At 28.2% G+C, this 16,377-nt stretch overlaps 3 protein-coding genes across 4 annotated transcripts; 1 reads left to right on the top strand and 2 right to left on the bottom strand.

Annotated features, from left to right (window-relative positions):
• Positions 1-608: 608 nt before the first annotated feature.
• LOC134833089 (TATA-box-binding protein) lies at positions 609-12,232 on the bottom strand. 2 transcript variants are annotated; one of them, XM_063847279.1, is made up of 5 exons: positions 11,773-12,232; positions 4,245-5,405; positions 2,984-3,236; positions 2,394-2,925; positions 609-1,562 (listed from the first exon to the last, which is right to left on the bottom strand). In XM_063847279.1, the coding sequence occupies exons 2-4, from the start codon at positions 5,145-5,147 to the stop codon at positions 2,597-2,599; spliced, it is 1,485 nt and encodes a 494-aa protein (XP_063703349.1). In that variant the 5' UTR covers positions 5,148-5,405; positions 11,773-12,232; the 3' UTR covers positions 609-1,562; positions 2,394-2,596. The 2 variants fall into 2 exon arrangements, with proteins under 2 accessions (XP_063703349.1, XP_063703348.1); XM_063847278.1 differs by having other exon boundaries at positions 12,136-12,232.
• A 1,140-nt stretch (positions 12,233-13,372) lies between these two features.
• Positions 13,373-15,672, top strand: LOC134833822 (P2R1A-PPP2R2A-interacting phosphatase regulator 1). The gene is made up of 4 exons (XM_063848279.1): positions 13,373-13,756; positions 13,817-14,158; positions 14,738-14,926; positions 14,983-15,672. The coding sequence occupies exons 1-4, from the start codon at positions 13,626-13,628 to the stop codon at positions 15,500-15,502; spliced, it is 1,182 nt and encodes a 393-aa protein (XP_063704349.1). The 5' UTR covers positions 13,373-13,625; the 3' UTR covers positions 15,503-15,672.
• Positions 15,527-16,326, bottom strand: LOC134833823 (biogenesis of lysosome-related organelles complex 1 subunit 3-like). The gene is made up of 2 exons (XM_063848280.1): positions 16,200-16,326; positions 15,527-16,142 (listed from the first exon to the last, which is right to left on the bottom strand). Exons 1-2 carry the CDS (start codon positions 16,299-16,301, stop codon positions 15,675-15,677), a joined length of 570 nt encoding a protein of 189 aa, XP_063704350.1. The 5' UTR covers positions 16,302-16,326; the 3' UTR covers positions 15,527-15,674.
• Between the last annotated feature and the right edge of the window lie 51 nt (positions 16,327-16,377).

Below are 16,377 nucleotides of genomic sequence, written 5' to 3'. Positions count from 1 at the left end.
AAAAAATTAAAACAGAGCACTTTCAGGAATTTTTCTAAGGCGAATTAAGAATTAAAATTAACTAAAAAATGGAAGAAAATAAAAACAAATAAAAATTTAATGAGTTTTTACAATTTTTTAAAAAATTTTTTTAACTTTATTTTTCGGTTCATTTTAATTAATTAAATATTTATTTTTAGATTTTTTCACAAAAAAATATTTTTTTTTAATTTTCACTCAAGTGAAATACCGAAGTAGGTAGAAAAAGTCATCATATTCTATTTTTTCCGCAATAAGAATAACTTTACACATTATTTAATAATTATTATTTTATGCATTTTGCACCCTTATTATTTATTTCTAGGATTTTCTTTAACCAGCGTACATTTTTTCAAGCAATTCTAGTCAAATTTACTTTTTTTTTATACAATTCTTTGGTCTTTGTTGTCGTTATTGTTTTATTATTAATTAATATTTTTTTCATTAATTTAACATTAATAACAATTAATTAATTATTAATATTTATTAAAAAATGAATTTTTATTTTTCCGCATCCAAAAAGAAAAAAATAATTTTTTTTTATTCCATGAACCTTTTTTTTCTTATAAACTATTTTTTTTGTTGTTGATTTTCTGATATAATTAACCAAATTTTTGATTTTTTTTTTCTTTCATATGTTGTTTCTATTTTTTTATTAAAACTAATAAATATGCACTCTTTGATTTGTTTGATTTTTTCAGCTTTTTTCCTAGAATTGAATCAAAATATGATGATAAAGAAGGGAAAAAGTTGAGATAATTTTACGTAACATTAGTTGAGTATTGTGCTGGAAATGATCGCATTCATAGAATGCTCAACATGTATCTCATTGGACATTTTCCGTTCGAAACTGGGAAAATAATTTGATATTTTTTGTTTTTAAATAATTTGATTATGTTTATTTTTGTTGATACGTTTAAAGTTTTAATTTAATTAATTATTAATTGACTCAAAAAAATCGAAGAAGGAGTAAAGGAGTGACGAAAAAAAAGTTTTTTGAGATTTCTTCCTAACTATAATTGATGAATTTCAATATTCTACTATTTTATAAAACATTAAATGAAAAAAAAATGTTTTTTTTTTAAATAAATTAAACTAAATTAATATATTGTAATATTTATTATTTATATAATATTGAGGAAACCGGTGGTCGTATTTCTCTAGCTTATAGTTTGATTTATTACTTTTGTAGGTATAAAGTTGGTAATTTTTGCTTACATACATTTTTTTAGTTATTTTGTTTTTTTGATCCCTCTCCAATGTACTTTTTCCTATTTTTACAAAAAATAAAACGTAAAACTGAAATACTTGTCGAAGGAAACGGTTTTTTGTTTTTGAAGTATTTAATCAGTCAATGTTGCATGTTTTCTGCTTTACTTTTTTTTTATATATATCACTATTAAAATTATCTTGTTATTATTATTAATATTTATAGTTATTATTATTTATATTAACTTAGCGTCTAAAAATAAACGTTGTTTTCACTAACAAATAATTTTATCTGCATTGGAACATATTGGCTGAGAATATTCTTAAAAGTATAGCTGAAAATATAAAATTTTATATTAATAAAAATTTTATAATTTGTAAAAATATAGTTCATAAAATGATTTTGATAGTTAAAAAAATTATTATTTAAAATTTTTTTTTGTAATTTTTATATTGAAAATAATTTAATTTTTATTTAAAAAAAATATATAATTTATTTTCATGTCTTAAATAATTTTATTTATTAATTTTTATTCATTTATTTATTAAATTTAAATATAATGATATTTTATTATAATTAAAAAAAATATATTATATTTTAAAATTAAATTAATATAAATAAAAAATTTAAAAATTAAATATTATTTATTATATTAAATTATTTAATTAGGTATATTATATAATATTTATTTTAAAATTATATTTTTAAAAAAATTAAAATTTTTAATAAATTTAACGAAATAAAAAAAAAATTAAATTTAATTAAATAATTAAAAAAAATCTATCAAACATTGTTAATTAATAAAATATCATTATATTATAATTAAATAAATAAATATTTTTTAAATAAATAAAAATAATATTTTGAATTATTTTTTGAAATAAATAAAATAATTTATAATTTAAAAATAAATTTAAATAAAAAAATATAAATTTAATTTAAATTTAATTTAATTATTTATTTTTTGTTTTTTGAAACAAAAAATTAATATTTCATTAATTTAAATAATTAATATTTTCAACTAATTATTTTTTAATTATTTTTAAATTAATTAATTAATTATTTTAAAACTTTCTTTAAATTTGCTTAAAATATTAATTTTTATAAAAAAAATAACTATCAAAATCACTTTTTAAAAAAATTAATTATAAAAAAAAATTCTTACCTGATAAACGTAACAAATAATATCGATTATTTAGTGACGTCTGTTTTGGTTTTTTCATACGTTTTGGGATTTTTCTCGTTAAATCTTTCTTTTTTTTATTACTTTTAGTATTTATCTCCGTTTCATTTATTCTTTTTTGTCTACTATCAATATTTATTGCAAGGAAGTATTTTTTTTTCTTTCATTAAAGTTTACTAATTTATTCACAGATCATCATCACTATCGTCTAAATCCCTCTCGACATCGGAAACTTGCATGATGTCTTCGTCCGGATCATTTAGCGCCTTGCCTGCGGGACGACGACGTCGTTTCTTTGGTGGCTGCATTGACGTGGATTCCAAATTGTCGTCGACCCCGTCCTCCTCAAAGTCCGCATCTACCTCGATCAAGTCGTTGGGATCGAATGTCGGATCGGGATTCAGTAGGTGGGCTTTTACGGTTTTCTCCTCGTCTGGCGTACGTTTCTTACGAAATTCATAAACTAACGGGTAAATATGTTCGATTGCTTGTTGTACAAAGGAAACGCTGGCAGCTGAATTTTTGAAAAAAATTATTAAAAAATTTTTTTTCAAGGAGACGAAGGAACTTACCCGTCACTGTGATACTGCCAGTCGAGAAAATCTTTAGTGTTGCTTTCGGTTCTTTGAGTTTGTAAGTGACGCCCGGATGCAATTCCGGCTCGTAACTGGCCTCCTTTCGGTATTTCTCCGAAAAGTGCGTAATTTTGATGGCCCATGGCATGCTGCACGTGCCTAATACATTGACGACACGGAAATTGTTAAATCTAACGCGGAAACCTAATTTTTGGAGCATGCGTGCGTAGCGACGGGCAGCAACTTTGGCCTTTTTTGAGAAGTAAAAGGTAATTAATTTTTGATTTTTTAAAGGAAAGTGTAATTTTCAAAAATGTTTCACATTATTTTTGACCTTTGAAATTTAAGGAGATTGATAATTTTGAAAAAATTCTATCAATTTTAGTATTTAAAAAATTTTTTTTAATATTTTTTTTCAAATTCGAATCATCTTTTTTAAATTAAAAAATTAAATTTTTTAAATTAATTATGAAAAAATATAAATTTTATTCAATTTTTTTATATATTTTAAGCAGTTGTTCAGTAAAAATTAAAAATTGTCAAATTTAGAAAAAAAAAATTTTTTTAGATTTAACAAAAAATTTATGATTTTTATTAATTTATTTTAATATATTTTGAATAATAAATTTTTAAAACTAAAGAAAAAAACTTGAAATTGAAAATTTTCAAATTAAAAAAATATTTTTTTATGAAAAAATTGAAAAAAAATAAATTTTTTTTTTTAAAATTTAAAAATTTTTAAAAATTTTTAATTTTTTTAAATTTTGGAAACTAAAAAAAAAAAATAAAAATTTTTTTTTTCAAAATTTTTTACGTTTTTAAATTATTTTTTGTTTGTTTTAAACCGTAAAAAATAAAAATTTTAATTTTAAGTTAAAAATTTGTCAATTTTTGAGTGAATTTGATTGAAAATTTTTAAAACTAAAAAAAATTTGACAAAAAAATTAATTACGTATTTGCATCATTTTTTGATATTTTTATATTGAAAACTAAAAATTTTTCAATATGAAAAACTAAAATAATTATTTTTTGAAAAATCTTTCTAATTTTAATTTTTTTTTATCAAATCTGGTCTGAAACTGCAAAATTTTTATTTAAAAAATTTTTAAAAAAATTTATTTTTTAATAAAATTTGAAAATTGATCCTTTAACTTTTTTCATTAGAAATTTTTAAATTTTTAGAAAAAAAAAAATAAGAAAATTTTAATGTGAAACATTTTTTAAACAATTTTCAAGAAAAAAAAATGAAAAATCTTACATTATCTTCGGACGTTGCTCCTGTACATGTAATTTTGCCGGAGGACCATATCGATGCAGTTGTGTAGGGTTTTCTTAATTTCATGGTTACCATGCCATTTTCTCGTCGAAACTCGACATTGTGCCCATTCAGTGCGATATTGCGCAAATTCAGATGACACCGAACGCTAAACGAGCAAACCACGTTATTAATCACGATATCAATTTCAGGATCTTCTTCCACGGGCTCAGCCGAAGGCTCAACGGGATTCTCTTCCGTCGTCTCTTCGACAATTGTCTCGTCGGTTGTTGTTGTTTCGTTGGCAGGCTGTGTCGTTGTTGTTGTTGTGTCGTCGGCAGTGCTATTTTGCAATTTGTTCATCGTTGAAGTTGAAGTCGTCGTGCTCGCCGGCGATGCCGTTGTCGCATTTGTGGCACTAATATTGCTCGCTGCAACGGAATTGCCGCCAACTAGCAAGGCGTAATTTTGGTTTGTCACAAAAATTGAGGGATTTTGGGACGACGACGACGGCGCCACGGCAGTTGGCTGGCTGATGCGATGAATGAGATGATGATGCGGCGACGACGATGACGACAGATCATGACTGTTATTGCTGTGGTTCGTGCTCGAGCTGTTGCTGTTTGTGTTGAACAGGCTGGAGGAGTTGTGAAAAGTTGAGGTTGTCACGGGCACGGCGGCGGCGGCGTGATAAAAATGATGATTGTTCGAGAGAAGGAGGGTCGTCGTCGTGGAATGTCCACTGGAAAGGGGCGAGGCGCTTGCACCGATTACACTCTGTGCCGTTCCATTGGCCGTCAACATTTCGTGCGGCAAGATGAGTTTCGTCGTTCCTTGTGGTACTATTGCAGAGGCTCCACTGCTTTTCAGTGTAGCCATGCCAGTACTCACGTCAATAAAGAACATAAAGAGTCCACGTTTGATGCTTCTTTCACGTGCTTTCACTTAATTTCGACTTTTTTCCTCCAAAATTTTTTTTTAAATAATTTTTCTTAATTTTTTTTTCAATTTTTTTCACTTTTTTTGAATGTTCAATGTTAGTTTTTCATAAATTGTCTTGTTAAAGCACTGAATTTATTTCATAAAGTCCTACGCCAACACTAAATTTGTCAATATTTATCCTAAGTTATGGGCTTCCGCGAAAAATCAGAGAAAATTGCTCATCTGAAAGAAAAAAAAAATAAAAATTTATTAATAATTATTGTTAAACACCCACATATCGTATCCGTTTCGAGAAAATATCGCATCCTAATTACGCGCCTTTTTCCTATTCATTAGCTGACTTCTAAAAATACATCCGTCTCGCCCAAACAACCATTACACAATAAATAATGAATTAAATGGAATAAAAAAAAATGTTAAAATGTGTTTAACTGATGAACGGAAGAGATTCATAACGATTCACATGTACGGCAATACTTAATTTGCATTATAATTTCAATCAATTCGTACCTTGTACTCGGCTTTTTGTACACAAACCGACGACAAAATAATAAAAAACACGAAAGAACATTAAAACGTGATGATTATAAGTAATAACTTATTTTTTAAAAACTTCATTCTGTGACAGAATTTCGTCTAGATTAAAATTTTGCCGCTCTTTTGTTCTTCCTTTCTTTAAAAAATGACGCAATTTTTGTTTATCAATTAATTAATTGCGTATTTTCAAAGAAATTTTAAGCAAAATGACGTCAAAAAAAAGCAACTTGCAATTTTTTCTGGATTTTTTCTTGTAATCGATTAGCGTTGATTTGCTTGAACGTTTGACGCGCGTTCTATCAGTAAAATCGTAACTTTATTATGGTTGGAACATTTTTTAAGTACGAGAACGAGCGAATTACTCGACACTAAAATTATTATTTTATTGTTGTTTGGGTACAGAGTGCGTTGTCGGAAGTGAAGCTTATCAAAACTTTTGTTTCAGATGATACTTTTTTTGTAATTCTCTTATGTAATTGAGAGTTTTTTGTTTTGAATCGAGATAAAATTAAAAGAAATTCGCAGTTTAGAATTAAAATTCGAGAATTTGACCTTTAATGACCTTGAAAATGGAAAATTAAAAATTTTTAATACAAAAATTAATGAAATTAATAAAGAATTTGTTAAAATTGAATTATTTTTGGCATAAAATGCTCGAATTTTATCAATTAATTGCCATAAAAATTCACTTTTTGATCGTTCTCGACATTTTTTTAGATAAATAAAAAAATTAAAATTATTTAAAATTAATTATTTATAATTTAAAATAATTAGTTATTTAAACTTTATATTTTTCTTCGATATTTCAAATATTTTTTTATTCTGAATTTTACTAATTGATCATTTCCAAGCAGTTTTTGTCCTTGAAAAAATTTCTTAAACTCAATTTTGTAAAAAAAAATATTCGAGTTTTTTATGCTTTTGAATATTTATTTAATTTTTATCACTTTTCAATTGAACGTTGGCAAGAAATTTTTAATTATTTAACAAAAAATTGTCAAATATTTGTTAAATTTTGACTTATTGGATAATTTTTTATTAAAACTCATTCAAAAATATTCAATAAAAATTTTTAAAACTTAAATTTTGACACTTGTTGATCAAATTTTAATGTTTTCTTCACAAAACATGAACACAAAATGATTGATATAATCAATTCTTTGCCATTAAATGACTTTTTTTGAACATGCGCTGATTTCAATTAAATTCTAAGCATCCATTTCTCTTTTTTGTTGCAATTTTACAAGCTTTAATAGACATTTTCCTTCGAAAAAACTCACTTTTCTCATTAATTTTTAACTGTAACTCCCTGTAAACTTTATCAGTTGACGGATATTAAACCACGAATACGATTTTTATTGATGTATGATTATTACTGCCAGTTACATGTGTAGAAAGATGCCTACATTTAAATTAGAATGTAACTGTATTTCACATTTTAACATGGTAATAATAAATATAATAATATCAGCAAAATGTTTCTTCTTCATAAAAATATATATAATTTTTTTTCTGCTTGTTTTTGTATGTAAATCAGTTATGTCGCGCCGCTCAGTTACTCTCTCATGATGTTATCATAAATAAAACGTGATTAGCGAGTATTTTTAGCTTCTGTTCTCTGTTTTTGATGTCAATAAACAACTGAATTCCGGAATCTTAATTAGCATTAGTTCGCATCGCAGTGTCCCCAACTGCGAATTTGATTTTTTTACGCGTTTGTCGATTGTGACAAATTTCTTTCGATCTCTCAGTATTTTTATTGAAAAAAAAACATTTTAGTTGTCTGTCGTATATATGCGCTGAGAGAAATTTTTTAATATTTCAAGTTTTGTTTTTATATTCAAACGAGAGTCGAAAGTGAATGAGTGTGTACGTAAAAAATGGGGCTGCTGCATTTATTAAGAAAACATCTGTCACCTCGAGAAATATTATCCTTGAATGTCTCACGCTTTGCGTGTGGTAAATTGATATGAGTGCATTAATTGTTCAAAAATTAACAAATTTTGACATTTCTTTTTAAAATAATTAATTTTATGTTGACAAATTGAACAAAAATTTGTAAATGTCATTTCAAAAAATGACAGTTGAAAATTTGAAAATCGCTTTTTCGCTAATTCAAACCAAAAATTTTATAATTTTGAACTGAAATAATTTGTTTTTGATCGAAATTTAAAATTAAAATGCTTATTTTGTCACTTTTTTTTAAATTAAGTTCCATAATTAGTAAATTTTAATTCAACGTCAAAAATTTGAAAATCGGTTTTTCGCTAATTCAAACTTTTCTTAAGTTTTTTGTTTACAAAAAATCTTAACAGAATGAAAAATGACAGATTTTTCGAGAATTGAAGATAATATTCAACGATGAGAAATTATTTTTGAGGAATTTGGCTTGTTTTACTTGTTATCTTGGTCCATTCTTACAGGATGATATTAGATTTTTTCACTCGCGACTTTATCTTAGCAAATACTGGCATTTGACGTACTCCTTGATTTGGTCTTTGGCAATACGCAAGTCACTTGACAACTTCAGTTATTTGGCTTAGTAGTTAGTTTTTGGCATTCACGTTGGTAAATTGTGTCAGCAGTGTTACTTCAGTATTAATTTTTTGAGGTTAGGATTAAGTTTCTCATATTTGGAGCTCAGCTTTGGTCCAATGTTGCTCCAAAAAGTCATAAATATCCTTCATTTCAGGTTTTAACTTCATTTTAGGCTTTTGAAAAGTATCAGGATTCACTAAAAATTCCATGAAAAAAATTTTAAAAAATTTTCTTTGGTAGAACGAAGTCAACGGGTCCATTAAAAAATCCTAAAATATCAAAAAATCGTAAATTTCTTCATAAAAATTCAAAAATTGAAAGTCATTTACTTCATTAGATACTAAAAACCTTCCATAGACTGTCGCAAACTCATCAAACATTCGATCTATTTACATTTGTAATAAGCACATTAATTTCAATTTGTGCGACGAAAAACTTTGCAAGCATAAACTCTCGCGGTCAATTACATAATTTTGCTACTCATTTATTATCACATGTATGTAAGGTTTGTAAGTAAAGTGCCCGAACGAGCAACTGAGCAATTGCGTCCGAAAAGAATAATAATAATAAATAAACATACATTACGCGAACAAATTGCCATAAGTGGGTCAATGCAGAACTCTTTTTTTTTGTATTTTTCGTGTGTATCGATGTTTTTATTTTTGCGTTTATTACTGATGTTGACAACTAAGCTACTTTTTTTGTTCACGCAAAATTGGGTTTTTGTTTGGATTTTTGTTTGCTTGACCTCATTTAGTCGCGCAAGATAAGCAAAAACGTCACAAGGAGACGACGAACAGCATCTGTAAGACGATGCACCTGTTTCTCTTCATTGTTCGTTAAATGCACATTTATGCAAAAAAAAATAAAAAAAAGTGCACATAAGCACAAAAAGCAATCAAATCGTGCCCGGTATGTAGATACAAAACGCAAACAACTAGCTAGAACCATCAGATCAAGGCAATAATGCAAGGTCAATAAACTGCGATATTTGTTGTAGTTTGCTGTTTGGCATCGAGCAAAAGTTCAAATTAATATGAAATTTTTATTGTTTGCATTGACAATGTCTCTCTAATTAATGCTTTTAACCGATTTTTTCGATCAATAACTGTTACTCAGTCACGATTATTAATAAAGATTTCTCAACATTTCCTTGTCTTTATAGCCATTCTCCTCTGCACAGTAACTAGATAAATTCTAATTGAAGCGCGAGTGACGACATCACACATGACGACGTCAACAACGGAGGAATGTGATAGAATTAGTTTTATTGAAAAAGATGCGATTTTAAGATGATTCAAAGAACTAATGACCGTTAGATTTGAATTTTTTGCTTTTTTCAGGTAAACGGATAACTGGATGCTTTGGCAACGGGAAAAGGAGCCTTAAGCGAGGATTACATGTTCAAGTGGATAAGAACATTTAACGGATTTAACGAGAAATGTTTTGAAAGATTAAGTTGTTAAGCTGGTAAGTATATAATTAGCTTTTGATAGAAATAAATACAAAAAATGCCACAAAAAATTATTTTTTTGAGGAAAAATTTAAAAAAGCCTCATAGTTTTGAGAAAATTTTATAGAAATTCTTTTAAAAATGAAATAAAATTTAGAATTTAGCCCTAAAATGCATAATTTCAATCAAAAATTGTATTGAATCAGGATAAAAATAAGTTCAATATCATAAAATATTATAATTTTTGATATAAAACTCATTTTTATCACAAATTAATGCAATTTTTGATTGAAATTATGCATTTTTAGACCATCAAATATTAAAAAATTAATATTTTAAGGTCAAAATATTCGAATTGTGATATTCTTAACTGTCAAAATTCATATTTTTCTCTTCGAGCTTTGATATTTTTCATTATTTCAAATAATTTAAGGCAAATTTTAATTTCATTTCAGGATTTTAAGCTTTAACAAAGCATCAACATGGTCTCCAAAGGGTCTCATTATGCTATTAAAGACGATGAATCAAGTCTTTTCAAGGATCAGAAGACATAATTTTATGCAAAAACCTCATAAATTATTCCAGATGTCTATGTCGAAAACTTTTTTCTGATATTTTCACGTTTCTACATGTTCTGAGAAATTGAAGCTGAATAAGTTATTTTCACTAATCTGTGTCATCATTGCAAATATTTGTCAATCAAGTTCTGGTTGAAAGTTCAACGAGACTTTTTTGACCTCGTGCAGTCAATAATCGAAAGATTGCATCAAATTTCATCATCTTTTCAAAGTCTCATCGATTTCTGATGGTTGAATTTGCTCCTCGGGCATTTTCATGAGTTCCATTTTGCTTTTTTGAGTGAATCCTCGAATAAATCTTTTAGATTGTCTTAAGCCTTTAGCATTAATCGAAGAGTTGAATCCTTTTTGAAGTGTTTTTGTTGCATTTTTTCGCCATCTGATCCATACTGACCCGTGTAGTATATCCAGTTTTTGTTTCAGGGTTAATTTACTTGATTTTAACGTTTTTTATCACAAAGTCTTTGACTTTAATGTTGAATTGACTCGATAACAGACAAAATTTATCACTTTTTCAAAAGTTTTTTTTACTGAAAATAATTTTTTGTTAAAAATTTGTTAAAATTATCATAATTTTGACACTCAAATGCTCATTTGTCATTCAAATTATCCTCTTTTATTTAAAAACTTCTCAAAAATCTCAATTGAGTTCTCCTAATTGAACTCATTGCCTTAAATTCTTTCATAAAAATTCCCAATAATTAACTTTCTTACAAAAAAAAACTAAAAAATCTCGAAAAATTTTAATTTTTTTAAAATCACACACCAAAAAATCAAACTTTGAACTCTCTCACTTTGCACACGAACAAACCAGCAGCAACAACAACGGAACAGACTATCAAAACAAAAAACGAAAAAAAAATTGTCTTACAAAAAAAAAAAAAAATTGGGGTTCGAACTATGTATTATTGAGCAACTCGTTCGTCATTCGTTTTCAACTCAGCTGTTCACGTATCAATATTTGTCCGACACGTAAATTTTTTCGATACACGAGAGAAAAACGAAAATTATTCATCATCTCGTAAGGACGTCGTTGTTGTGGATTAGTCATAAAAAATTTTTTTTTTCATAAAATTTAAAAATTTAATGAAGGTTCACGTGTTTTTTTTTTAAATTGAACTTTATGAGAAATTTCTCGAATTTAATTTTTTAATGAAATTTTTTCAAGTTTCAGGCTCAAAAGCAATTTAAATTAATTAATCGATCGTCGTTTAATTTTTTTTTAATCCATTCCATCGTGCCAGACAAACGAGATACGAGCGCGACAACGACGACGATTGTTGTTGTAAATTAATATTTTTTTCGTTAATATTTTTTTTTTGTGTAAAAATGTCTAGGAGTGAAATTTTTGGTTGGTTTCGCGCACAGGTCTGTAGTACAAACGCGAGCTCCGCACAAAAAATTTCATTGTTGCACAAAATTGGTTAATAATAAATACGCTGCGTGTACGACAGCGACGACGACGTTCTCATATAGCACATACCACAGCTCCGCCGTACGTCGCATACACACCGAGAAAAAAATTTCATTAATAAAACCATTTTGGGGAAAAGGCTTTTTTGCTGCGATTTCCCGTCGAATTTGGCGACTTTTTCCGCGTTTCGGGCGCCGCGAAACGCTGCTGCGAATTTTTCGGGTGCAATTTTGTCCGTTTTCGAAGTAGCCGTGTCTAAAAATAACCACGAATATACTTTGTGATTGAACGAAAAGCAAGAAAAAAAAGTTGAAAGAGACGATAGATGAAAAAAGAAGAATGGGGAAAAAGTGGTCGACGAACAATAGAGCTGCGAAACGGACACAACTAACACTTTTCCTGCGGGATCTTCAGTTGCTGCGTGCTACTTACAGTTTCTACAACGGTTTACACTAATTTTTACTTTTATTTTAGTGATTTTATCAAGGGTTTTTTGTCTGAAATCTTTGCACTGCAACTTTACTCCATCTTTTATAAAACTGACTGATGATGTGAGCCCAGCGCGCATTTATTCGACCGTTTTTTACGCGGATTCGTTGAATTTTCAAAGAACCAACCAATGACGAGGACTTGGAATTTTCGCGCAATCAGAATGTCGGAAAACAATGCACTTTGCGGGTATTGGTTGAAGTCCAATGCACATTTGAGTGACGAGATTACGGGACTTTTGGTACGGGCGAAGACCATTTTTGACGGCGATCGGAGTGCGTACGGTAAATAATGCCCGGTTTTCAGGGACGGAAATATTTTTGAGCATTTTTAGAAGTTTTTTGATGAAATTTCTTTGAAATTCTTATGAAATTTTTATAATTTTTTATTAAAATTTAATTTTTTTGAACGATTTTTGAGTAAAATTGAAGAAAAATAATTTTTTTAATGATTTTTAATGTTTTTGAACTCTACTGAGAGATCAAGATTTCAAATTTTACGAAAAATTTTATTAAATTTGAGTTTAATTTCTTTTAAATTTATGAAAATGAAAATTTTTTGATAAAAACTTGTCAAAAAATATCCGCTAGATGGCGCTTTCAGTTGGAATTTTTAATTTTTAATAGATTTTTTCAGTATTTGAACTTCTCTGAGATATCAAGATCTTCAATTTTACGTAAAATTATCTTAAATTAAATTATTTGAATTTATTTCTTTTAAATTTATGAAATTGAAATTTTTCTTATGAGAATCTGTAAAAAAATATCCGCTAGATGGCGCTTTATATGAAATTTCTTTGATTTTTGGTACATTTTTAAATTCAATTTTAATAAGTTTTAAAAAATTTTCTCTTAAAATCAGTTTCAAATATTTTTTTTTTTAATTAATTCCTTTTTCAAACTAATTTTTTCATGAAATTCTCTTAAAAATTATTTATTGAACCACGTGACCAACTGATCTTTAAAGATTCAATTAAAAAAATAATTTTTTTATGATATCTTTAAATATTTTGACATTTTTCAATGAAAAATCTTTAAAAAAATTTCAAAAAATTTCCAAATTCAATTTCCATCTTCCCCCATTCCCCCGCGAAATTCATTTTCCGCTGTCAATCAATCGTTGCCCCGCACATTCGACTCAAATTTCCGCCCCTGTATCAGTCAGCTCAGTGACAGTTTAAAATTTCCGAAACACAATTTTTTTTACAATCGAATTTCGAGCAAATTTTCCGGATTTTCATGCGTTTCAAGTGCATTTTTTGCATCTACAAGAACTCTTAGTGCCGATTATCGCGACAAAAATCCGCAAAAATGTCGGGGTGCTAGCGAAAAATGCAATTAAAAAATTTGCATGCAATACATTCGATTTGCATCCGACATATTTAAGTGAAATTTGAGAAGAAAAAAAAATAAAACTAAAAAATTCAAAAAATTATGGATGTTGATCAATCCAATTCGTTGAAACGGTGTTCGAGTGCACCGCAGATAAATAATATTTTGCAGCAGGAACAAGTTGCGAATGCAATTCCTGCTCCTGTTGCTGAACCTACCGCAAATGTAGCGAGGTGAGTTTTCATTGTTTTAATTTTTTTTCGATTTTTATAAATTTTTTAATTTTTTTTCAGGGAACCTCCTACTGTTCCGTCGTCCTTTGCGAATATTTTAACGCCCCGAGCTCGTAGATTTAGTACGAGTTTCAATCCGTTGACGGCAAGCCCGTCATCCAAACTCGTGCCACGAATCTCACAAATCCGCCAAGAAGAGTTGGAGGTCCCGACGCAGCGGGAAGTCAATCACGAGCGCGAAGTTCATTCAGCGATGCAAATTTCACAGAGTTACGAGGATTTGACGCTCATCACAGAGACTTGGTCTTTTAAGGGGGATCAAGATACGAATAGTGTCTCCAATTTGCTGCATCTCAATTTGACCAATAGCAATGTTTGTTGCTCAAGTCCCTCTCCTACGAGGTAAAAAATGTCAAAATTTTGTTGAAAAATTAATTTTTTTTTTAAATTAATTTTTTTAATTATTAATTTTTTTTAATTAATTTTTTTTAATTTAATTTTTTTTTAATTTTTTTTTTTTTTTTAATTTTTTTTAAAATTTTTTTTTTTTTTTTTTAAATTAATTTTTTTTTTTTTGATAATTTTTTTTTTAAATTAATTTTTTTTTAATTTTAATTTTTTTAAATAATTTTTTTTAAATTTAATTTTTTTTTAATTAATTTTTTTTTTTAATTGAATTTTTTTTTATTAATTTTTTTTAAAATTTAATTTTTTTTTTTAAATTAAATTTTTTTTAAATTAGGTACCTAATTTTTTTAAATTTAATTTTTTCTTTAAAATAATTTTTTTTTAAATTAAATTTTTTTTAAATTATTTTTTTTTAATTTTAATTTTTTTTTTAATTTTTTTTAAATTTTTTTTTAAATTTTTTTTTTTAAATTTTTTTTTAATTTTTTTTAAAAAAAATTTTTTTTTAAAAAAAAAAATAATGTTCAAAATTAAAATTAAATTTTATTTATTTTTTATTATTTTTATTTTTAGAAGCGGCATGAGATTACCTTATGGACTCTCGCCATCGCCCACACGAAAGTCATTCGCAACGAGACGTTCAATGTCGCCAATTGCGATGCGCCCATCCCAACTTGCCAGTTCTGTGAAGAGAAAATTTGAATTAGATGATCCTACGAGCACTTATTCGCCGCCTCCTTTCAAAAAATTGATCATTGATCGGTAAATTTTTCCATTTTTTTCCCAAATTTTCTCTAAAAATTTATTTTTTTCATCAGAAATCCTTCTCCATCATTTCGCCAAACGCCTTCGCCGCTGCTCTGTCCTAGTCCCGACTCGTGTGCCTCCAGCTACGAGGGCCGCACCACGCCAAAATGCTTCGTCTCGAAACTCTTTACATCGAATTTACCGTCAACAACAGCGAATTCCGTTGCCTCGTCGCCCGCTACCACCGAACTCTCGAGCGAAACGGATACGCCATCCGAAATGGATTGCGGCACGAACATCACACCACCGCAAAGCAACAAAAGTAGCTGCGTTACCGCGAATGGCGTCGAGTTGTCGTCATCCACGGAGGAAAATAGCATGGAAAGTGGCATTTCGTCGACGATGGAGTTCAAGGAGCCCGACAAATGTGATAGTCGCGTGGTTATGGTGAAAGGAGCTACCGTGAAAATTGACGGCATTGTACCCTGTGATAGCACAAGTCACGCGCAGCTCAAGGAAGCGACCCAAAGTGACGTCGTGACCAAGAAGGAGCACGAAAAGATGACAGTTGACGAAGGGAGTTGCGGTTAAATTATTGAATTTACATTAAAAATTGCGCCCTTTTAACGCAAAAAATAATAATATCCTAAAATTTATTATAAAATTATCAAATATATATCAATTTTTTCTTATATAGTTAACTAGATTTACGAAATTCTTGTTAAAAAAAAATATTTAACCCCAAAAAATAATAAAATTAATCCTAAAGCATGTCAATCATTTCATTCGTTAACGTATCGATGCCTAATTCGAGCTCTACATCCTCCAAACTGACATTTTTCCGCTGAAATTCGATCTGTGGAATTATATTGAACGACAAAATATCATCAAGTTTCTTCGAAATGCTTTCCAGATTGTTCGCCGCTTGTTTTAGAGCGATAGTATCTTTTTGCAGGACGACTTGCGACGACAACAGAAGCTGATTACAACTATTTAATTCATCTAAAGCGTCTTCTTGGGTCTCCTGGATGAGCCATTTGAGCGAATTTGTGACATCTTCTTGCAAATCCTTCATTAAAAAGCTGCCATCTTGCGTTTTTTTCGGAAATGTAGAAGAATTTTCCTCAAATTTTCGATTTTCCGGGAAGACTGTACGTGGAAGGTCTTCATCTGATTCGGAATCTTCGCCTTGGATCACTAAACTTTGAGTTACAGTGTTCGAGTTGAGGGCCTAAAATTGTTTTTGAATTAATTTTTAATTTTTTTTTATGAAAAAAAAATATTTTACGTTTTCAATTGACTCCTTTAAAGTCGTTCCCGAAGCATTTTCGGACTCTTCATCCGTTTCAGAGGCTTCGCCCGAGACAATTTTTTGACTTTCCGCACTCATTTTTCGAGGTAAACAACAAAAATTGACAATCAGCTGTTCCGTGAGACGAATAAAAGTGATAAAAATGACAAATTTA

Source organism: Culicoides brevitarsis, chromosome 3 (genome assembly GCF_036172545.1).
Source record: "Culicoides brevitarsis isolate CSIRO-B50_1 chromosome 3, AGI_CSIRO_Cbre_v1, whole genome shotgun sequence".
Classification (NCBI taxonomy): domain Eukaryota; kingdom Metazoa; phylum Arthropoda; class Insecta; order Diptera; family Ceratopogonidae; genus Culicoides; species Culicoides brevitarsis.
This window is presented reverse-complemented; position numbering and strand designations above follow the sequence as displayed.

Coding starts and splice junctions, on each gene's coding strand:
- LOC134833822 (XM_063848279.1), top strand. CDS start 13,626: ATGGATGTTGATCAATCCAATTCGTTGAAACGGTGTTCGAGTGCACCG. Junction 14,159..14,737: donor TCAAGTCCCTCTCCTACGAG/GTAAAAAATGTC, acceptor TTTTATTTTTAG/AAGCGGCATGAGATTACCTT. Junction 14,927..14,982: donor AAAAAATTGATCATTGATCG/GTAAATTTTTCC, acceptor TTTTTTCATCAG/AAATCCTTCTCCATCATTTC.
- LOC134833089 (XM_063847279.1), bottom strand. CDS start 5,147: ATGTTCTTTATTGACGTGAGTACTGGCATGGCTACACTGAAAAGCAGT. Junction 3,237..4,244: donor GAGCAACGTCCGAAGATAAT/GTAAGATTTTTC, acceptor TTCTCAAAAAAG/GCCAAAGTTGCTGCCCGTCG. Junction 2,926..2,983: donor TGGCAGTATCACAGTGACGG/GTAAGTTCCTTC, acceptor TCAAAAATTCAG/CTGCCAGCGTTTCCTTTGTA.
- LOC134833823 (XM_063848280.1), bottom strand. CDS start 16,301: ATGAGTGCGGAAAGTCAAAAAATTGTCTCGGGCGAAGCCTCTGAAACG. Junction 16,143..16,199: donor TAAAGGAGTCAATTGAAAAC/GTAAAATATTTT, acceptor AAACAATTTTAG/GCCCTCAACTCGAACACTGT.